This window comes from Arvicanthis niloticus, chromosome 2, assembly GCF_011762505.2.
Source record: "Arvicanthis niloticus isolate mArvNil1 chromosome 2, mArvNil1.pat.X, whole genome shotgun sequence".
Lineage (NCBI taxonomy): Eukaryota > Metazoa > Chordata > Mammalia > Rodentia > Muridae > Arvicanthis > Arvicanthis niloticus.
Genome location: NC_047659.1, coordinates 6,855,728 through 6,878,494, shown reverse-complemented (window position 1 = coordinate 6,878,494; position 22,767 = coordinate 6,855,728). Strand labels below are relative to the sequence as shown.

At 47.1% G+C, this 22,767-nt stretch overlaps 1 protein-coding gene across 15 annotated transcripts in view; it reads right to left on the bottom strand.

Moving 5' to 3' along the window:
- Window positions 1–22,767, bottom strand: part of Rapgef1 (Rap guanine nucleotide exchange factor 1) — a 119,313-nt gene that overhangs the window by 77,702 nt on the left and 18,844 nt on the right. For 9 of the 15 annotated variants that reach the window (XM_076928365.1, XM_076928367.1, XM_076928368.1 and 6 more), the window contains exon 2: window positions 18,197–18,317. The exons of the other annotated variants lie outside the window; for them this stretch is intronic. In XM_076928365.1, coding sequence (XP_076784480.1) covers window positions 18,197–18,260 — 64 coding nt within the window. In that variant the 5' untranslated portion in view covers window positions 18,261–18,317. The remainder of the gene's footprint in view (window positions 1–18,196; window positions 18,318–22,767) is intronic. 15 annotated transcript variants of the gene reach the window in all.

The following is a 22,767-nucleotide window of genomic DNA, read 5'->3' as shown; positions in this document are numbered from 1 at the left end:
GCTGCTTCAGTCACTAGCTCATTTGTCAGCAGGCAGACACAATTTGCCCTAGCTTCTTCTCATGTGGGAAGCAAGGACATCAGCCTACACCAGGGGTTCTCAAAGTATGGCTGCCCCCAACCCCCCAGGGATTTCTTACAAGTCATACACTGATCATAAACTCTAATATTACTTTTTATTTTATATGCATTGGTGATTTGCTTGCCTATATGTCTGTGTGAGAGTGTCATATTTCTGGAACTAGAGTTACAGACGGGTGTGAGCTACCACGTGGATGCTGGGAATTGAACCTGGGACCTCTGTAAGAGCAGCCAGTGCTCTTAATGGCTGAGCCATCCCTCTAGCCCCTCCTGCAATCTCTCACAATCCCTCAGGAGAGTCAGAGCCACTAAGTTAGAAGGCCCTGCCTATGTGCTCCCTTCCTACTGCTTCACAAAGCCTTTCTTCCTTCCCTGTCTGTGTTGTTACTGACTTCATTATCACCCAACAAACACAAAGTGTCTACTGTAAGCTAGGCCACCATGTTCAAGCTCCCACTGCATAGATGGGCACATGGCCTGTTCACTGGTTGGTTCCTGGTATGTAGCCCAATTGCCTTCCCAGCCACTTTTCCTGACCCATGGTCTTCCTAAACACACTATACCTTAAGCAAGGTGCTATGTACATGCTGGAGTGCAGGGTGGGACCCTCACAGTGCTATGTCTCTGCACTTCGACATGAAGGAGTAGATTGTGTATACTCTGGGGTTTGTTTGATTGCTTGCTTTCTATGCTGGGGCTGGAATGCAGACGGGAATGGAGCATGTGCCAGGCAAGGACTAAGTAACACCCTCATGCTATGCATGTCCAAAGAAGCATGGAAAATGTACTGTAAACATTCTAAAACATATGGACAGCAAGAGCACAGATGACATTTCTTCTGCCTCAAACCGTTTTAATGACTCATTGTTTCACAGGTCTTAAATGTTATTCTAGGTGCAAAATGACAAATACCAAGTGACATTTTCAGCAACCCACTCTGCTTTAGGAGTTATACACAGGAAATGCAAAAGCAAAAGCAAACTGTAAAATGCTCTCCTCTGAGAGGAGATGAAGCCGGCTACCACAGCCGCAATCAGAAGGTCACTTCCTCCCTCTCTCCTCTGCGCCTGAGCAGAGGCAGAAGGCACTGACTCCTCCAGGGAGGGAGAAGCTGGTCCAGCTGCTGCACAGCTTCTTGGGGAGTCTTGGTCTGCACCAATCCCAGTTTCCCTCTGGATCAGAAGTAAACTCTCCTAAATCAGAACAGCAGTAGGGCCTTGCCCCTGGGGAGATGCAGAAGTCAGAGTTCACTAGCCAGCCAGCAAGCTCTCGTTAAACAACTCACCTAATAATTAGTGTAACACACATACATGGCTGCTTCTGCTCTGAAGCTGGGTCAAAGCCAACCGCAGTGCTAACATGCAGTTAAGAACAGTTCTTCCCTTAATGGTGGTGTTTGTTTAGGTAACACAAAACCCCTAACAAGACAGTTTAAAAGCATGCAACAGCAGAAGCGTAAAGACAGATGTACTGCACCAGCTGTGGTTGTTTGGCTCTGAGTTTCCTGTTGGCCAAGATAAAAAGGTAAACAAGATGGTTTAATTCTGCCCACTAAAAGAAAGCTCTGAACTAAGAAGAGGGTGACTCCCTAGTACACTGTAGAAGGAATTGCAAGGAAGATGTGAAGAAGCTCTATGATTTGGCCTTCAACTTGGGACTCTATGAGTTAATAAAGGTCTTCAAATGACCATTTAAACCTTATACCTTATGGAGTTAATAGTCTGACAATGTCATATATCAGACATTTCTTAGGAAATCCATGCTTTTTCCAGGAGCTGTATTTAACACAGAAATAACTGAGAGCGAACTTACTGGAAAGCCTGGTGGGGGGGAGGGCTCACACTTGTGGTCCCAGCACTTGATAGGATGCAGAAGGACTGACAGGAATTTGAAATTAGCTTGGACTATACAGTGAGTTCCAGGGAACTTGGGCTATAGATGGAGGTTTGTCTCAAAACCAAACCAAACCAAACCAAACCAAAATAAACCAAAAATCAATTTATGAGAATATCTTACCCCATGTGTCTTTGGCAGAAGTGGTAAAGGTCACCATTAAGCTCCACTTTTAAGGGAAGACGTAGTGCTGACTCCTGTTCTTAGATTCTCATGTTAAGAATGATCTGTCACATTGGTGTCACCTGTCACACACTTGGTTCCCACTGCTGCACAGCAGTGACTTAGAGGTCATAAAGTTCAGAGCCACACATCAGCTCTGCTGGTGTCTGAGGGCCAGGGATGGGAGCACAGGCTAGCAGGAGCCTCCCAGGTTGTGTTCAGGTGCTCAGGGCTGGGTGCTCATCTGGATGTATCACTGAGAAAAGGCTCAAAGGTGCCACCACCACCAGCATTCTGTAGCATGCTGTCACTGAACACCATGAGTGGTTTCTAGAAAGTTGTTCTGGTGGGACATATCTACACCCTGGAAGAGAAGCTATCCTGGGTATGCTGGGAAGAGGCTGCTGTGGAACTTTCAAGATGTGACAGACTTTATCTGACTAATAAGATAACTTTCTCTCACAACATGGTTCCTCCCTTTGGATGCTTGTGTCCCTTGTCACCTGCCATCCCTTCATAGAAGAGTTGATTTAAGCTCCAGATCCTTTCTGAGCTCAGGTGTTTTTTTGTTTTTGTTTTTGTTTTTTTTGTTGTTTTTTTTTTTGATAGAGCGAATTACTTATTTCTAAGGCAATCAACTTTCTCAATAAAAACACTTTGAGCTAGAATATCTTCACATTTTGTGTTTTACATATATAGAAACGATACATTTCCTTTCTTCTGTAGCAAATACCAATACCTATCTATACCTATCTTTTATTAAGTCAAATGAATAACTGGTGTAGCTTTGTTGAAGTTGTTGTTTCCTGTGAAGTTCCCTGTTGACATAGTTGTGATGTTATTTAACAGGCACATTCTTTTGTGGTAAAATTATTATTTTACTTACTCACTTTACGTCCTGCTTACTGACCCCTCCCAGCCACTCCCTCCCACAATCCCACCCCCTTCTGTCTCCTCCCCTCTAGCTCAGGTGCCTTATAAGCAGTAATCCTCTCTGGGAGCCTCTTATTCTAGGGGAGCTGGTGACAGCACAATTAAACACAATTAATTCTCCTGTTAACCTGTATATGTCAATTTGAATTTTAGCCAGTCAAGAAGACTTGAAATGTATAGGGAAGGCAGTCTCCCCTCTTCATCTATGGGATTAAGGGCATCAGTTTTATGGGTTATAGACTAGAGGATGCCCTAGTTTCCCCTTCTTCAAAACCAGGAGACAGAGTCTTCAGAGCAAGTCTGTGTGAGGAGGCAGTCATCCCTGATAACTTTCAAGTGGGTACCACAGGACCACATTCTTTTTAGCCCCTTTATCAACATCAAATCAAATCTATAATTAATGCATAATTAATTATGCATAATTTATAATTAATAAACCCATCCTAGTGCAGATAAACAGTTTTGTTTTATAGAAAAGGTGTTTCCTGTACCCTAGACTTCACTGTCAGGGGGAGCATGTGGGTCATGCAGTGGGAGCCAAAGGGATCTGATATGGTTAGTGGTCAAAATGACAACCAACTCTTTTCCTTCCCCACTGTCTCCTGAAACTATTAGGCCATAAGTTATTCTCAGTGCTCAATATCACCATTTGACTGCCATGTCCCCGGACTCTGCTCTGTTCTGCAGCCCCTCTGTTGAAGAAGCACAGAGAACATGTTGTGGTCCCCACTAAAATCAAGGTCAGTGGTGTGGACTTGGACAAAGGCTGGGGAAGAAAGACAGCACTTAGAGACCTGTTGTGGGGTCTGACCCCAGTTGAGAGTCAGAAAGGAGAGGTAGAATACATCCCTTGTCCTTATACCTCCTGTGCCACTCACCTGGTGTCAGACCATTTTCCTACCACCTGTGCCCAAATATAAGACAATGCTTTCACGTGTTCTACGTGTTTCCCCAAAAGGAGAGGACATCAGTTACTGCTGGCTTTGTGAGCTCGACTACACAAGTGAGAAAGTACCATGAACACATGTACATGAGGCTGCATTTCAATAAAGTTTTATTCACAAAAACAGACAGCCAATTAGGTTTTGGCCTACAGTTTGCAATCCCTGCTTTGAAGAAACAGACCAGCTTTACTGTTCTTCAACTGGGTCTGGAGGGTGACTCTGGCCATACATCACAGTTGTTCAGCACCTTTATTTGGCAGCTCTCCCACCTAGGTAGAATACACTTTACTACATGCCTGGCTATATTAAGAGCTGCCAAGTCCACCCTGCAACCACTGTCAAGTTGATATCCAGCCCATCTTACTGTCTAGCTGAAATCATTCATTTCTTCTCTAGCTCCTCTGGGTCTCCTAGACCAAGTGTCTTAGTTAGGGTTATTACTGCTGTGATGAAGCACCATGACCAAAAGCAAACTGCAGTAAAGGGTTTAGTTGACTTACACTTTCACATCACTGTTCATCACTGAAGGAAGTCAAGACAGGAACTCAAGCAGGGCAGGAACCTGGAGGCAGGAGCTGATGCAGAAGCCATGGAGGGGTGCTGTTTACTGGCTTGTTCCACATGGCTTGCTCAGCCTGTTTCTTATAGAAGCCAGGATCACCAGTCCAGGGATGGCATTACTCACAACTGGCTGGATTCTCTCCTTCAATTACTAATTAAGAAAATGCACACAGTTTTGCCTAATAGCCCAATGCTAATAGAGGCATCTTCTCAGTTGAAGGTCTCTCTTTTCCAGTGACTCTAGCTAGCGTATGTCAAGTTGATGTAAGACTAGCTAGCACACCAGGTAATGAGGCAGGAACGCGCTACTAAACTCATGTTTAAACTCCATGCTGTGGTTAAGTTCCAGTGCTCAGCTGAGAGCTAGAGACTTAGCAGGCCTCATCAGACTGCTGGATGCAATGGAGCCAGGTACTCAAATGCCATACCACAGCCACAATGTAATTATTTAGGTGCATTATAAAGGGAGCCCTGTAACAATGAGGGTCTACAATAAGCTCAACATTTCAGCTGCTGAGACTCAAAACCATGCAAAACTATAAACCAACCAATCGTACACATTTTATTAAATTAAATACGTTAATTTAAATCACTGCTAGCCTCTGACTTCTCAACAGCACTGGGAAATTTGAGAAGGCAGACCCGGATGAGGGGTCTGATGACCTGTCAGTCATTGTTCTGAATGGCCAACAGGGTACCATGCATGTCTTTCACCCTTTCTATGCACACGGCTGTTCAAAACTAATCGTGTATCAAAAAAGTAAGGTGCCCTCAGCTTCTCTTAACTGGAAAAAGCATGTAGCCACTGCCACAGCTACCCCTGGAGACCCATTACTTAGCATAGTCCCAGCTAAGGTTCTGACGTAACTGACTAGTTCACACATCACTGGCAAACAGTGCCAGGCCTCCCCCCCCCCCTCTCACACACACACACACACACACACACACACACACACACACCCCAGGATGCTCCACCACCACATCTGGCAACTAATTTTCACTAAGTTGAAAATTAACTTCTCAGCCTTGACAGTGCATATACATTTGTCCCAAGAGCTTGAAGACAGCGCCCTGTGGGCTGCTTGGAGCAAGTGTTAGTTAAACCAAATGAGGACACCTGGCAAAGCAGTCTGGTAAATCACAGGAGTCACTCATGGATGAAGGCTTCCTGGGACCTCCTAATGAGAACATTCTCATTAGGAGTCCAATTGCCCATGAAAAGAAAGAAAAATGAGCCATGAGAAAGCCCTTACTCCTTAGTTGGTCTATGTGGTTCTCTTGTGGGGCAGAGCTGCCTGGAGAGGATGTGCAGAGACACAGTGCCAGCAAGAGGGACAGCTTTCTAGGTGGACACTATTTGGTCAAGCTACGCCTATTAAAAACCCAAGCCCCACAAGATAAGAACTCTGGAGAAGAGCTGTTATTTCATGCATAGGGATACCTACAAAACTAACAAAGTCCTCCAAGAACCACTGTTCAGTGTTTATAGATAAACCAGATAGCAACAGGTCTCTAGGATTCCACATCTCACAGGCTGATAACCACAGTCTATAAGGCCAAATTCAACCCCCTTCCCCTTCCCCTTCCCCTCCCCCACCCCCAACGTTCCATTCAAGCACTAGCTCTACCTACCTTTGCCTGGCTTCTATTTTACCCTCTAAGCACCTAGGGACTCTGACCACTACCTCATCACAAACTGTCTGCAATAGAACTCAACCTGTGCGTTTCTGAGTCTCTCCAGTGTTGTCTCCCACGCCAGGGTCCTCCTGTCATTTCAAATCACCAATCTGACCTCTCAATAAGTCTCTTAGACACACATGCCACTTCAAACACTTCAAGACTACTCAGCTTGATACTGCCCTTAAGCTCAGGGCCGACAGGATGACAAGCCACCCCTCAGCCACTGTACCTCTACCTCACAGGGCCTCTAACCACCATTTCCTCCCTCCCCAGAGGCCTCCTGACCTGTCACCTAGTTAACTCTGATTGGCCCTCTGAGCTCAGCTCTGATCTTTCATGGTGTTGTCTGGTTTGTAATTATGTCCCCACCCAGCGATTTTTACTTCTCAACCTGGGTTCCCTTAGACCCTAGAGCACTGGTTCTCAGCCTCCCTAATGCTGCAACTCTTTAATACAGTTTCCCATGTTGTGGGGACCCCAAACCACAAAATTATTTTTGTTACTACTTCATAGCTGCATTTTTACTACTGCTAAAAATTGTAATGTAAATAACTGTGTTTTCCGATGGTCTTAGGCGACTCCTGCGAAAGGGTGTTTGAGTCCCCAAAGGGGTCAGGCCCCACAGACTGGGAACCTCTGCCATACAGCATCCACCGAAATAGTGGAGCACAGTGATTTCTCTATGCATCAGGACACCAGCCATTCGCCATGCCCAGAAGATTTGATAAAACAGGAACACAGTTGACTCTATGTCCCGTGGTTCAGACATGGAGTTCCGGTTTCTATCAAATAGTACTACCCCTTAATGGGTGCTCAAATGTTTGCTGGGTGAAAATGAAACTAGGAATTAAGTTAACTAATGAACTACCCACTCAGTGTTTCACTTCCTGTCACTGCATGTACCACACTATGAAGCCTTCTCCAATCTCCCCATGTCTAGGACCATCCAAAACACACAGGCCACTCTGGGTCAAAGGCTAGCTGCCCAGGGATGCCCAGCAATGGCAGAACTAGAGAAAGCAGGCCACCTGGAGCTGCTCAGCTCCATGACTCACAGAGGGCAGCACCACTCACTCCTTCTGTATCACACACAGCTCAGAACGGGTAGGGAGCAAGTTCCATTAAACTAGGCCTTGGACCCCAGATCTGACCTTGATGGTGTCTACTGAGGAGATGAAGTACAGGGATGCCCACCCTCCCCACTGCACCCCACTTCTAACAGACTTGCACAGACATTTCACACTAAAACAATGATGGCGAAAACTGTTCATGCTTCCAGACAGCCATCACTGTCTGGAACTCACTGCTCCCACCACTGCATGGTATAACTGACTCTCCTCAGGCTTCCAGGTGGTAAGGATGTTGTAACTGACTCAGGAGACCACGGGGGAGGGACAGGAGCAGCTTAACTCACTTGTGTGTGTTGGGCAGGAAGCCTCAGATGCCTGCAGCATGGTGAATCTCTCCCCAGAACACAGCACTGAGAAGGGGAGGAAGACAGAGGTCTGACACTGGAAAGGTTCGACTGGTTACAGGGAGCAAGCCTCATCTAGAGGGGAGGGCATTCCAGCTGGACATGAGGACAGGGGACAAGGCCAGCATGATCCCAGTCAGCTCATGCAGACCAATGCTCTTTCTTTAAGAATTCAGGTCTAATAAAAAGGTTTTTACATAGCTAGACCAGCTTCCAACTCACAACCCTACTACCTCTGCTGCCAGGTGCATCAGCATAGCTACTTAGGTAGTTACATTTCATAGGATAGGAGGAAGAAGAGGAGGAGGAGGAGGAAAAGAAGGAAGAGGAGGAGGAGGAGGAAATCGTACTTGACAGAGATCCTATGGCTCATGGTTCTGATGTGAACTCTGTTGCAGATGGCTCCAGTTTCCAAGGGGACTGTGACTCCATGATGCTCCCCCCCCCCTTGTTCCAATGGGGAGCCGGATCCTAAGCAAGCAACTTAGCAAAATACAAACTGTAACTTGGAAACTAAAGGCAGACACCAAGCAATGCACTGCTCTTCATAGCCAGGCAGAAAGGAAACAAGTGACAGCCGTTGAGATAAGTGGTGTCTTATAATACAAACCAGGGGAAAGTGGATAGGGAGGACACACAGGTCAACTGTGCAAGGGTAATGGTACAAGCACAAGGACTCTTTAATCAGCAATTACAACACAGGAGACAAACTGAGGGCGGGGAGGGGGAGAGGGTGTTTAGCCGGTAAGGGTGCTTGGCTTCAAGCTGGAAGATCTGAGACCGATTCCTGGGACCCAAACAGTGTAAGAAAAGAACTGACTGGCCTCTGGCACACATGTGCTGGGACAAGACATCTCCAGCCTCAAAATAAAAAATGGAATGTATATAATAAAATGTTTAAAATATGAAACCAATATACAACTCCAACCACAGCTGGCCCAGGATGAGCACTGAAAGCACTGGTTCGTGAACTTTGCCTCACACTCCTCAGCTGACAGCAGCTGAGGACATACACACATGCACAAAGCGGGCTGACCCAGTGAGTGGTCTCCCCAAGGTTCCCTGACATTAGTAAGTAGCAAGAGACTACCTACTGTGATTGCAAGTGACATAAAGAAGAAAGACCGCCTCTCAGGGGAGGTCAAAGCAGAGCTCCCTTAAGACCCAACCCTCGATTCTCCTCCAGGGAAGGCTTAACCTACCTCCAAGGAGGGCAAAGCTTTTAGTTCCCATAAGGGCTGGGTCCTGGATCCTGACCAAACTTGCTGATTATCTCTCCCTCTGCCCAAAGAGAGTATTCAACATGTTTGCATCAAGATTTCTACTACTCAATCAAATGTCACCTCTTCAGAGACTGCAGAGCCAGCCCTACCCAGCTGCTTTCCTAATGGATGAGTTGCTTCTCTAAATGGTAGGGCATCCAGCTGGACACGGAGGACTGATGGGCTATGAGATGCAGAGGTCAGGACGCAGGCCTAGCATAGTAGCCACAGCAAGAGAACAACAGCCCCAGGCTAAGGTGTGCACACTGCAGCCCTCATACTGAGTCAAGTGGCCTATGACCCAGCTCCATCAGCACATTCTTCTCACATTCAGGAAGCTGAGGGGAAAGGACTTGCCCAAGGATGTACTTGTAGGGATGGAGCCAAAGTTCCTGCACCCCACTGCACACATCCCCACCTTTTGGATTCTGCCCTGGGGAAGCCTGAAGTCCAGTGTGTTGCTGAACTTTAGAATGAGGAGGGCCTGAGCAGAGGTGGTTAATCCCACACTACACACAAGGTAGAGAAAGGATTTGAGGATGAAGCAGGATAGGGAAGTCAGGAGGCCTGTAGGCAAGGAAGCTGGAGGAGGCCTGGGAGGCTACCTAGGAGAGTCAGCTGACAGGAAAAGTGAAGGAATAGCTGAGACTGGAAATGGGAATAAAAGCCCCAAATAATAAAAGTCACACGGTAACCCCGATGGGGTTCTAGTAAGTGCAGCTGTCCAATCATATGTAGTCTAACAGGTACACCAAAGCAAGGTAATCCCTGCTCCAGATCAATGCCCTTGATGAGACAATTACCAAAACATTATTCATCTGCTCTAAAAAGGAAAGACAGACACCAGGGAAAGGCAAGATAGAGAAAAAAAGTACCCAGATGCTAGAGACCACGTAGGGAATCCTGACTCTGCTAAACCTTCACCTGTGATCTTGAGCTTGGAGACCATGTTTGTATTTGTGACCTGGGGCTAATGCTGTTACCAGAGAGTTCCAGTCAGACTCCAATGCAGCAGCACAGTCCCCAGGGGACAGTGGCATACTGTGTGCAAAAGTGACCCAAAGCATTCCTACCTTGCCCCACACATGTTGGCAAGGTGACTTTACAATCTCCTCTTAGGAGCCAGAAACTGCTCCCCTCCCCCACTCCCCTCACCCCTTCAAGTCTGCCATGACTAGGTGATTCGCTGGAGACACAGAGGGGAGTCCTGGCAGCTGTCTGCAGGTATCTGAGGGACAAGGAGCCCCGCAGTACAGCCTAAACTGTAGAAGCAGAGATTCCACGCTAGTTATTTCAGCTCAGTATGAGAAAGGCGACTGCCAACGGGAGCTGCCTTAGGGAGCGGTTAGTGTGGCCATGGTTAACCAAACAGTTAGCAACTCCTACAGCCAGCAGCGATCCTCTAACCATCTGCCTTTCCTTTTCTACTGCTGAGCTCAGTCACACCATCGCCTCACTCTGTAGGAGAATTCCCCTCCCCTCAACAGCCGCCATCTTTGCTCTGTGTAGTAAAGCTCCTGGGAAAAACTGTATGCATCTAGTAGTCACTCCTTGCGGTGACTCCCTCCACTCTCCAGTCTTCCGAGTCCACTGGAGCCATGTGACAAGGCCCCAGTGACTTCCACGGTGCCAGGGCCTGAAGTCAAGTCTCAGTCCTTAGGCACTGGGACACCTCAGGGCCCTCCCCACACAGCCGCACTTTCCGCACCAGGCTTCCACGGCATCCTGTCTGCCCCCTCCCCCCCATTTTACCCCTTAGCTTCCAGGAAGCCTTTCTAGGTGCTACCTGGTCTCCCCTGCCCTTTTTAATGCTGGAGGCTCTGGAGCTCTAGTCTCAGCCTCCACCTTCTCCAGCTTAATTCTCAGGAGGTGAGCTTGCCCACCTTTATGATGACAACTCTTTCCTGAATCCCACATTCTTTGATATCTCTCTCTGTCTCTCTGTGTCTCTGTCTCTCTCTGTCTCTCTCTGTGTCTCTGTCTCTGTCTCTGTGTGTGTGTGTGTGTGTGGGGTATATGTATCATATATACACATATGGGAATGCTTGCAGAGGTCAGTTGTCCTGTTCTATTACTCTCTGCCTTATCCATGAGACAGGGCTCTCACTAAACCTGGAGCTACTACGGCAGCTGGCCAGCCCCAGCAATCATCCTGCCACTGGCCCCTACAATGCTAGGGTAACCAGTGTGAGCACAGCCCACCTGGCTTTTTATATGGGTACTTGGGATTTGAACTCAGGTCCTTATGTTTACATAGCAAGCATTCCTAGTCACTTGGCCCCCTAGTCATTTAGGCATGAATCCTCATTCTTACACTCAACAGCCTAATGGCTACCTCCTAGATTTCTCACAAACATCTTAAACTCAGCTCAACTTCTGCCAGTCCCCTTATCTGTTCCTCTTGTAGCAGCATCCCTGCAGGTGCACCGGCCAGAAACTCTGAGTTATCCTTGCTGCCTTCTCTTCCAGGTCCCTGCCCAAATTCTCTCTATCCCAGAGCTCTCTCCCCAAAATTTCTGCAACTGTCTCCATGGCCTCATATGCGGTCACTCTCCAGTCTAGCTTGTCCTAGGATGCTCTCGGGCTCCCATTTCAAGGTCCTCAGGCTGTTCCTTCTAGAGCATTCTAGCACAGATATCTACAACACTTGGGCTCCCTTAGTGTTGGGTATCTACAGAGAATCTCTTAAAAGCGTCACCTGTCAATAAAAAAGCAGATGACTAATGAGTAGAGGCAGAAAAGAGGAGGTGGGACACTGTTAGGAAGAATAGAGGATTCTGGGAAAGAGAATAAGAGATCCAAGGGAGAGTTGAGGAGCCAGAGAAGATGGTCATAAGCCAGCAGGTAGCAGAATGAGAACAGGATAAAGAGAAGACGCACGTGGGGAACACAGGTCAGAAGCATGAAGCTGAGGAGAAGTGCTTACCAATGTGAAAGAGACAGAATAGTTTAAATGGGTTAAATAAGTTACAAGCTCGTCAGGGAAGGGGCCAAAGCTTATGGCCTAGGCATTTATTAATAAATAATTAGTCTCAGAGTCGTCATTCCAGGAGCAGGGGCTGAAGAAAAAAAAATTTTTTTTTAAAACCCTTCTTCCTCCTACATAAAACTAAGAACCCCTAAGCACTGACCATCCTGGGCCCTTCTCTGCCAGTACAGGACACTTACCTCCCAAGAGACAACCTAGCATTAGTTTGTGTACAAACCTGTAGACTCCAGGGGGCAGTAGTGATTTGTGTTTTCACAATCCATGCCCTGAGCCTAGAACAGTGCCTGTGTCACACAATCAATGGCTATCAATCAGTTTGTAATGGGAATGATGAAACAGACTTTTTCTCCCACTGAAAATACTTTACTTTGGCTAGAACATTTGCAGGGAGGATGCTTCCACTAAACTTAGTGCCTCAGCCCATTCAATGACAAAGAAAACACCAAAGCCTGTAGTCTGGATAAGGTTCCAGAGCCTCTCCTCTGACAACAAAAGCTTAGACATGTGGGGTCAGTGGACCCACTCTAATCAGTGGTGGCCGCTGTAGGTGGACCCCAAGTTCCCCCTGCAGCCTAGAAATGACAAGATTCTTTTGTCTCCTGTGGGGTGAGGAACACGCTGCTGACTCCAGAGGAGCAACGTCCACAGACAGCATCCAAACCAGAGACCGGGCTTGGTAAACCGCCTAGCATCCAGAATTCCAACAGCAGCCTGCAACCAGGGAATGACTTTCATATTTTTTTCATATTTTTAAATGTTTATGTAAACACCTACATAATGGTCTGGATTTTGTTTCTTCTAAAATCACACCTGGTCCTTTATGTTTTCAGACCCTTAAGATAGATGAACTACAGGACAAACTTCTCAGCTTTTGTCTATGGTTTTCAAGGTTCCTAAAAGTCTTCTGAGCAATCCCTGGAAAGTAACCGTCGTTCTTGTGTGGCTGACAGCCATGCAATCATGGCAGACAAGGGCGGGCAACAGCCTCTACATGGCTGGAAAAGAAATCTCGAGACCCGGAAATGCATTTTACACACATTCCCAGGGTGAAACATGCTCTACAGCCAGCGGCTCAGGACAGACATTGTTCTAAATTTGGAGCTATCTGATGACAGAGCCACGTTTCCTTCCCTTTTCTTACCCACACCCAAAGCAATACCACACTTCTCATGAGAAAAACCCTTCACACTTATAGTCTCCATTCCTTATACCTGATCCCTGCTGAATAAAAAATCCAATTTATAGAAGGTTGGAGTTATACATCAACTGTGTACAAACAGAAGCCATCATGAATGTCAATCTTTTGGTACCACACCTGGCACACAGGAAGCCACTGGCATTGCCTAATACCACATCCCAGCCGCACCGCTATTGGTTACTGCTACACACACACGGTACATGTGACACATGCTATACATTCTATTTTTTAGACATTTACACTCTACACACAAACTGTTTTACATATTACAGAATATTTACACACATATCATGTTAAATATGAAGCACATGATATACAATGTGCTGTTTCCTATTGGTACTGCATACATTGTCCTAACTCTGTCACAATGTTGGTAACAGAAGATACAAGCTGCAAGGTTTCACATTCCGCCTGGTTCCTCCACTGTTAAAATTAGATAATTATTTTAGATTTTTATCCTTCTAGCCCAACACATATGATTCCAAAAGCATTCTATGTAACCTGTTTTTAAAGGTTTTTCTCTCATCCTGAACCTTCTTGTGATATCACCACACATGGCTTTGACCTTCATTCTGACTCCTCCTCATCTGTCACATTTAGTCACATTCTGAGGTATTACATGAGTTGGCTAATTAAGAGCACCTCGGCCATTTATTCTGATGTATTTATTTATAGGCCAGGTCTCAGTATGTAACTCAAGATCCTCCTGCCTCAGCTTTCTGTATGGATTACTGATGTGTATAACCACACCTTGCTCTGTTTATTTAGGCAGTGCATAGCTGGTGTCTCATCACTTAGAAGCATTTGGGAAAAGAACCAGTTGCTTGTTGGCCCCCCAGCCCAGCAGTCAGCCTAACAGTAACAATGTCAGGACTCCTTGGCTCATTCTACATCTTCAACAGGTTAATAATTTTTAATAATCAATACTTTCTGGAAGACAGAAGACAAAAAGTAATGACAATAAATGTACTTCCTTAAACAAAGCCTTGCTCCTCCTTCACTGAAACTTGGCCTTTAAAAGCAACCGAGGAAAGCTCAAAGCAAATCAGAATGTTGTAAGCAGCAGCTTCGTCACACTGCTGCTGCTGGCCCTGGACATCCTTTCCTCAGATGACCCGGCACTGTGGCTCGCTACAAGTATAGCTGACATTTTCTAGAAATCTCCAAGCAGATGGGACATGGGTGCTCAAGTGCTGCTGACCAACTAGGGAATTTATGTCTCCGTGGGAGAGCACTAACAGATGCCTCTCTCTTGAGAAAACAGCATGGTGAGATCCTCAAAGCTATTCCTATGTTCCTGGCTTGGGAATGTGATGGTGGGAACTTATCCTAAGGAAACCATCCAGCAGTATCACCCAGCTCTGGTCCTGGAGCTCCTCAATGTTGCCCCATCTGCAGCTGCCAAAACGGCAGTTTCAGCATTCAACAGCAGACGGCTAATTTAAAACAGCGTGCAACATTAACAGGATGGCATGCCACCATCACTACAGTAGCTATGGGGGGGTCACACAGAAGCCTGACATCTGAGGGGGAAATTACACACACGTTTGTGCCTATGGAAAACCGTGGACGTGCAGGGTAGGGCTCTGGAAAACAACAGCAGTTCAGGGGCATACCCCACGCACAGGGAGGATGAGGGAGCAGTTCAGGGGCATACCCCACGCACAGGGAGGATGAGGGAGCAGTTCAGGGGCATACCCCACGCACAGGGTCCCGGGTTCTCACCAGTACTAGGAAATTTGCAGGATAACAAATAATGAAAGGTTATTTCATCTAAAGTAAAAGGCACATTCTCTGTATAACTGGAAAATGAGAATTCAACCCTGGCATCCTGGTTCAAAGTCATGGTCTTAACCACTGTGTAACTGGAAAAACAAAACAATACTCAGTAAGGGAAAATTGAGTCTCCTGGGTAGTATGACAGTCACTACACATTCTAATTAACCCAAAGGGTCCTTTAAGAATGTCAACGTATCTTCCCTTTGAGAGGACATTGGTAGAGAATTATTCATATTCACATAGTGAGCGAGCGAGCAATATATAGTAACAAGCATTTCTGACAATTCTGACATGCATTTATTAAAGCTACTACATACCAAGGGCCTCATTGTTCATTTCCCTTAGACACCAGGAAGCAGTCCTGCAAATGTGAAGCCGGGTCGGAGGTCAGACTGAGGCTCTGGCCCTTGTGTGTTCTGGATGGACATTTATGACTTGGGACATGGATATCCAGCTCCAGCAGACGCCTCTCTACTGTGCGTGCAGATCTAAACACCTCGCTGGCTACAGTCCGAACTTCTAAATTTACCCCTGCTGTGCTGACAGAGCCTCCCCACTAGCCCATCACCCCAAGTCTACCTTCTGCCTGCCCAGTTCTTTCCCAGCACAGCAAGCCCCACTTAGCCAGCCTATGAGCTAAAGCTTTTCAGTCAGCCCTTCCTCAGAGGGTGTTAGTTTCTCTGGCTACCACCCACACTGTGTGCAAACATGGACATCACTAGCATCTCCATTCATCTTATTCAGCGACCTGGTGGCACTGGCTGCTGGGATTTTAGGAAGAGGGTGGGGTAGAGAGATCACTCAGTAGTTAGGAGCACTGGTTGTTTTTCCAGAGGACCTAGTTTAATTCCCAGCACCCACATGGTGACTCACAACCCATTTTAAGGCAATAACAACTAAGTTTGCAACTGCTGCTGTATCCCTCCACATGAGACTTCCTAGAGCCAACGTGAGAAAGGGAGAGTCAGTCTAAAGGGCAGCAGAGAGTTGGGCCACTCACATACCATCACACCACTTCAATTTTCCAACTTCCCAGCCCACAAACTGAACAAAAGGGCAGACAGGACTTCTTTTCAGACAGACTTCAGAATACAGCAAGGCCTGACCCTCACACACCATCCTTGGCTCTAGGCAAAGGGTCTGCTCACAGTATCAGCTATCAGGATACTCAGTGTCAGAAGGTCCTTGGGCTATCCCAACTGCAGCAAATGTGGACACTGGGTTTCCATCCATCCGCCCATTCCCTAGTGTGTCAGAGACCCCAACCATGTGCCTTGCCTAAAGCCGACACACATCCACCAGGAAGGCTCTCATCACTTCATTGAAAGGGAACTGGGAATGGCCCTGAAGTCAGGGTCAGACAGGCTTTAGACTGAGAGGACAAACGTGGTTCCAGGGTGTACCCTGGATAAAACAACCAAGCCTCTGGGGAAAGGTGAGTTGGAAAGCATAGGTCACAGTGGCTCTGCTTATTATCCCACACACTTGAACAGACTATCAGCTATGGCCCGACAACTGCTCCCACTTCAGTTACTAAGCACAACCAACCAACCTTCAAAACTTCCTGTAATTATTTCCAATGAAAACTTAACTAGTTACACGAACCTAGTTGCTGCTTGCTTTTAAACATGCAAAACCAGACTGAAGAGAGCTGGGGTGTAGCTCAGTGGTAGAGTGTTTGCCTACTATGGTCCTGGCCCCTGGCTGTGTGGCCAGTACTGTTAAGCACAAGTATACCTTGGACCCATCACCTGACCCTCCTATGTTCCGATTTCCCCTATTTTGCTCATCTGGAAGTCTTCACTTTTAGATGCATCATTCTGCTGAGTCGTGTTTGGGTGATGGCAGTCAGCACAGCTCTTCATACACTACAGCTTGACTATGCAAATCCAAGGCTGTTCTACCACACTGCTCAGTACAAGACAAGTAGGGACTCCTGAGGCTGCTCAGAGGCAGGGAGTTGATTAACATGACCCGAGAACTACGAAGAAAGAGGCATTTCAGAACAAGCCCTAACCATTTCCTATCCCATCTTGTTCAGCCAGAATCCAGTGGAGCACCACTCAGGAACAATTCTTCAGAGGCAGCAGCCGCTAGAGCGATGAGGGAGGTTCCGAAAGGCTGAACTAAGACACTAACACCCCACCCACCTGGTTTCCCTTTTAAGCTGAAAAACTTTCTGTAATTTGGCTCCAACAGTAGCTGTTAAACTCCCAGGCATTTCTTTCCAGTTGCTTCTCCATTCACAAACACACACTCAGTGTGTTTGCCAAGCACACATCAAGTCCCACTGCAGGGTTAGACAAGACCTGACAGATGGCTGAGTGTGATGCACACCTGAAATCCCATCACTGGGGAGGCTGAAACAGGACTCCAAATTTGTGGTCAACCTGATGAGACAGAAAACTCAGGACTAGAACAGATAGGCTGAAGAGTGAGATTCTCTCCCCAAGTCCTGCAGGTGCCATGTCTGGCACACCTGCCAGCTGTGGGTCTAATGGCTCAGCCCTACTAACATGGGTGTCTGAGACAGAGCTGTCCTGTGTCACTGTGTCAGTACAATGGACTCCAGACTCCTCCCCTCAGAGCTGAGAGTTGGGGTAGGTGTTGAGAGAGGTTGCTGCCCCCATCATGGTGTTGAAGTTAGGTAATCAGGACACACACACACACACACACACACACACACACACACACACACCTACCTTTGGGAGATGATACATATATATTTAAAAGCTTTTAATAACATTCTTTATACCAAAAAAAAAAAAAATCACAAAATACTCCAGCTCCTTTATATCTAAACTCTAATTTGGATTAGGTCTTTAAAATTGAACAGTATTGCCAGGTAGTGATGATACACACCTTTAACCCCAGCTCTTAGAAAGCAGAGGCGGGTGGATCTCTGTGAATTCAAATTCCAGGACAGTCAGGGCTACACAAAGAAACCCAGTCTCAAAACCCTTCTCATCCCTCAATCCTCTCAACCCTCCCCCCCCAACCAAACCAAAAGGAAACAAACAAAAGAATGGTGTCAACATAGAAACAGAAACTCCTGAGAGAACCAACCATTAGCTACACAGGCTATCACAATGAGGTAATGTATCTCTCAGTCTTTAGAAAGTCTTTAGAGGACTGAGCTCTGATCTGGAAGGTAGCAACTCAGGCTGATTCAGCTGGACCAGGGTCCCCCAGACAAGACCATCCTCTAGCTGCCTATAAAAGGGGGGCAGAGCCTTCTTACCTTGTTTCCAGGGGCACAGATGACTTTGTCTCAGGGGCTTCTGTTTTTCAATGGCATTGCCCATCCTAAGGCCAGCAGATCACAGCACCTTTCCCAGCCCAGGCATCGTCACTGAATGACTCTAAGAACCAAGACACTGGCTGAAAGGGGATTCATCTCCGGGACAACCCAATGACCCAGCAGCCTCAGGCAGAGCTCCAGGAGGGCTGACACACCCTGGAAAGCAGGAACTTTGTCACTCTAAAACATCTCAGCCTCCTGCCTTTCAAATTCTTTGGAGGTACTGGGAGGAAACTAGAAGAAAGGGCTGTTCCGGCCTTGTCCCACCGCCCTACCGGAGAGTTTCTGTAATCCACTATATTAAGCAGCCCTTTGACAGCACTGTTCACCAGCTCAGCAGGGACTGAGCTCTTGCGCTCTTGCCCCAGCTGCTTTCCCAAGGGGAAGAAGTAGGCAATGGTGATCCAGGAGCTGAAAGTCAAGATGGGCCACTCTATTGTGTGAAGTGAAGAAACCTGCATAGACCCATATGTCACATCTTCTATTTAAAGTCTCATTTTCAGCCCCATGACATGGTCAGAGGAAACAGACTGATCTCATTAATTCTGTGGCTCCAAGAGGGAAAAACACTTAGATGCGATGATAGGAGACAAATGCCAATTCTGTCTATAAGGTGTGCACTCAGAGACCTAAAGCCCACTCCATTTGGATAACAATTCTGCTGGAGAGGGTGATACCTGGTTTGCAGGAAGAAAACAAGGGCATGAAGCCAGGGGAAAAAAAGGAGAAACCAAGGGGGGGGGGGAGTGGTTGTTAAGTCTAATTTATTTCAAACCCCACAGTAGGAGTTCGAAATGCTGCTAAGAGGCATCAGAGTAAGATTGCCAGATCTGGGCCCAGCCAGAGCTTCAACCTCAGCGCTGCCACTGCTGTTGCCCAGGAACTCAGCAGCCTTCGTTTCCCTGTCTGCTAAGTGGACACACCACCACTCCACCTCCTCTGCTGTCTGTTTGGACCAGACCCACTTAGGAAGGCTTGGTACATGTTCTTCATGATTGTCTCCTAACCACAGACTCTAAAGCTATAGAAGGCCAGATGGAAAAGAAAGCCCTGGCTCCAGGTTAGCCAATGGTACACAGCAGACATGTTCTGTGAAGCTGGGTGGCATGGCATGGAAGCAGACTGAAGTAGCCTTAAGACAACACCCAAAAAGCAGACCCTTATAACCACAGAGAGGCTGAGCGTTCTTTACAGCTCTGGAGCTGCTCCAGCTAGCCCAGGAGAATGGCCTCGCTAAATGAGGCAGGATGGGGAAGAGCCTCACTAAAGCTTTCTGAGATCTTCAGGTGCTGGATTTTCCTCCATCAATATAGAAAAGTTTCAGAAAATCACAGTCTGACAAACTAAGTGTACTCAGTTCATCTTCTCCAGGCTGCTGCTGCAAGGATGAGAAGAAACAGAGGATCCTGTTCCCTCACTGTACAGAACCCCCACGTACGTCACAGTGCCACCGCACAGTGGACAGGCCAAGGGTAGAGCCACACACCTGTGCAGCTTGGCAAGCTGTTGGTCACCTGCTAACCAGCTGATCCTTTCGATGAGTCGGAGTAACGTCATCTGTCTCTTTCTCAGTAAACACCTGAATACCTTTTCTCAGGGAAGTTTCAGCTATAAATACACTACTTGATCAGGCTTCTTCCAGGATATGTGCAGTTTAATGTATGTTCAAAACTCACACATCTAAAAGGCTCTGGTTAAAACCTGCATTTTAGGGGCTGGAGAGACTGCTTGATGGTTAAGAACACTGATTGATTGCTCTTCCAGAGGCCGGGAGTTTAATTCCCAGCAAGCACATGGTGGCCCACAACCATCTGTAATGGAATCTGATACCCTCTTCTGGTGTGTCTGACAGCTACAGTGTAGTATACTCATATACATAGAATAAATATTAAAAAAGAAATCTGCATTTTAACATCTTTTACTTAGAGCAAGTTTTATTTTATCACCATTTGACAAGTAGCTTATGCAGCTGTCCAGCAGGAAGGATTCTGTCATAAAGTGGGCTTGGCAACACTGAGGCACAGATGTGATGGATGAGGAAGGGATGAACCAGTGCGGGGTCCCACCTGTTCCCCACTTTAAAACAGTTAGCCACACAGAAACCACCCTGAGCCCTCGAAGAGGCTCTGCACTGGTAGTGACACACCATTACTGCTCCTCCTAGTCTAGAAAGTCACTGACGCAGACACCTGATGGGACAGGTCCACATGTCCATGGTGCACGGACCCACAGAACATATCAGTTTCAGCACTGGGCTCAGGATCTGGCCCGGAGGTCAAAGTACTTGACACAGAAGCCTGACCACCTGTGTTTGACCCCCAGAAACCCATGGTGAGAACTCCTCAAAGTTGCCCTGTGGCTGCCACACATGTCCATGGTGTGCTCTCTTCCATCATATCATGTGCAGGCCCACGCTCACACATAGATACACAATAACAACAGCAACAACAGCAAGATGTATACAGAGCTGGGCTTAGGTTCTGACCTGCCATTTCTGAACGGTCACTCTGGTGGCAGGGTCTCCATGAGCAAATGAGCCCAAGTTTCAAACAACACCCACTGGTGGTAAACAGACTTTCTCGAGAGCGTATATTTGTTACTTGAGGACTTCGAGGCTTCTTCGAGCTCTGGTTCCAAATGACTCAAACCTGTGCTCTCCAACAGAGCAGGGAAACGAGCTGAAGAGTCTGTTTTCAAGGGTTCCTCCTGAATAGCCAGGTCTGAGGAAGACCCAGGAACATCACAAAAGGTAAACATGTTTGTCAGTCAAGACCAGCTGCCACTTCCCATGCAGGGGGATGACAGGAGATGCTCATAGGATGAATCAAAATCTGAATGACATCTGGACATGGTGACTCCAGTCTATGATTTCAGCACATGACAGACTAAAGGAGGGTGATCCCATAAGTCCCAGGCCAGCTATGGCTAGTTCAAGAGAAACCCTGTCTGGAAACCAAAGCAAACTAAAGTCAGTGAGTGCACCAGAGTGGAAGGCTCTGTTTAGAGCCAGCAAGGCTTGTCCACATCCCACAAACACCAGAGGCCCTGGGAGTATGCACTGACCCCAAGCAGACCCTGGCCTTGGGTCATCACAGCTTTTTCTCGAATGATAACAGTGCCACACCCACAAACCACAAGCTCAGAAGAGCAGAGGCCAAGCAGAAAACGATCAGCTTCTCTTTCACACTGAAGGTGTGGACGGCAGGGCAGGGATGGCAGCTACACAGCTACTGAGAAGATTATCCAATACCCTGATCAATCTTCACCTTTGTCTAGTAAAAAGGCTCATTTCCTCCTGACCAGAGAGGAAGGACAGTTACAGAAACTGGCTTTGGAGGGCAGCTGGCCCAGTTTGTGAGACAGAAAGGGAACCTTTCTTTCTTTCTTTCTTTCTTTCTTTCTTTCTTTCTTTCTTTCTTTCTTTCTTTCTTTTTTTTTTTTTTTTTAGACAGGGTTTCTCTGTGTAGTCCTGGCTGTCCTGGAACTCACTCTGTAGACCAGGCTGGCCTCGAACTCAGAAATCCGCCTGCCTCTGCCTCCCAAGTGCTAGGATTAAAGGCGTGCGCCACCACCGCCCGGCGAAAGGGAACCTTTCTAAACCTTATTTTACAAGTGTGTATACAGTCAAGCCATCCAGCCACCCCAGGAAAGGCTGCTCTAAAGACTAAGTGAGAAGTTACAAAGTGTTGGTGTACAAGGGAGGCTCTCAATAAAGAACAGCTACTGTTGTTGGTTTCACTGATTATCTACAAACTACAAGCCTTGGCTAGAACTGGAAGAAAATGATTTACCTTCGCAAGGGCCGGCCCCTGGAGCACAGATCCGCTGCTGCACTGCTAAATAACTCACTGCCATCACAGTTAAACTAATACTTCATCTGCAAATATCTGAACATCAGAATGATAGTTTAACTGTGGGAGGCAACATAAATCAAAAATATGACACTGTGGCCTACAGTTGAAAATATTTTAGGGAGAGCCCTCCCCTCTGCTCCCCTCAAAAACTGCTGGATACAGAAGAAACCTAAGTCTGGGTTGTGCAGGGCACTGTTCACTGCAAGGAAGCTAAAATGGAAATGGCTCAGACTGGAACGGTCAGTCCTGAGGAGGTACCGGTGTGGGTACGAGGTACCAGCGTAGGTGCCACAAAGGGCCAAAGAAACAGCTCAGGGCTCTTGGGTGTTGCCCAGGAGCTGATACCCAGCTTTGTGCATGTACATGTGGGGGGAGGAAAGTCTGATGTTGGTCATTTCCCTCCTGGAGAGAGCTACAACAATACAAGGAAGCATGGAGCCTGGTGGGAATGTTCCATGGGGGGTGGGGAGCCTGGTCCTGCACATGCTCAAAGGGCTGAATGGAGTAGAGGGCAGGGGTCAAGGACCTGAGGCAGAACTCATGGGCCAAAATTTTGGGTCATCTGCTGATACCCTGGCACAAAAGGAGAGAATCTCAGGGAGCAAAGGCACTACAGTGGAGTGTGTCACAGGAAGCACCAGGATTCTCTTCTGAAAC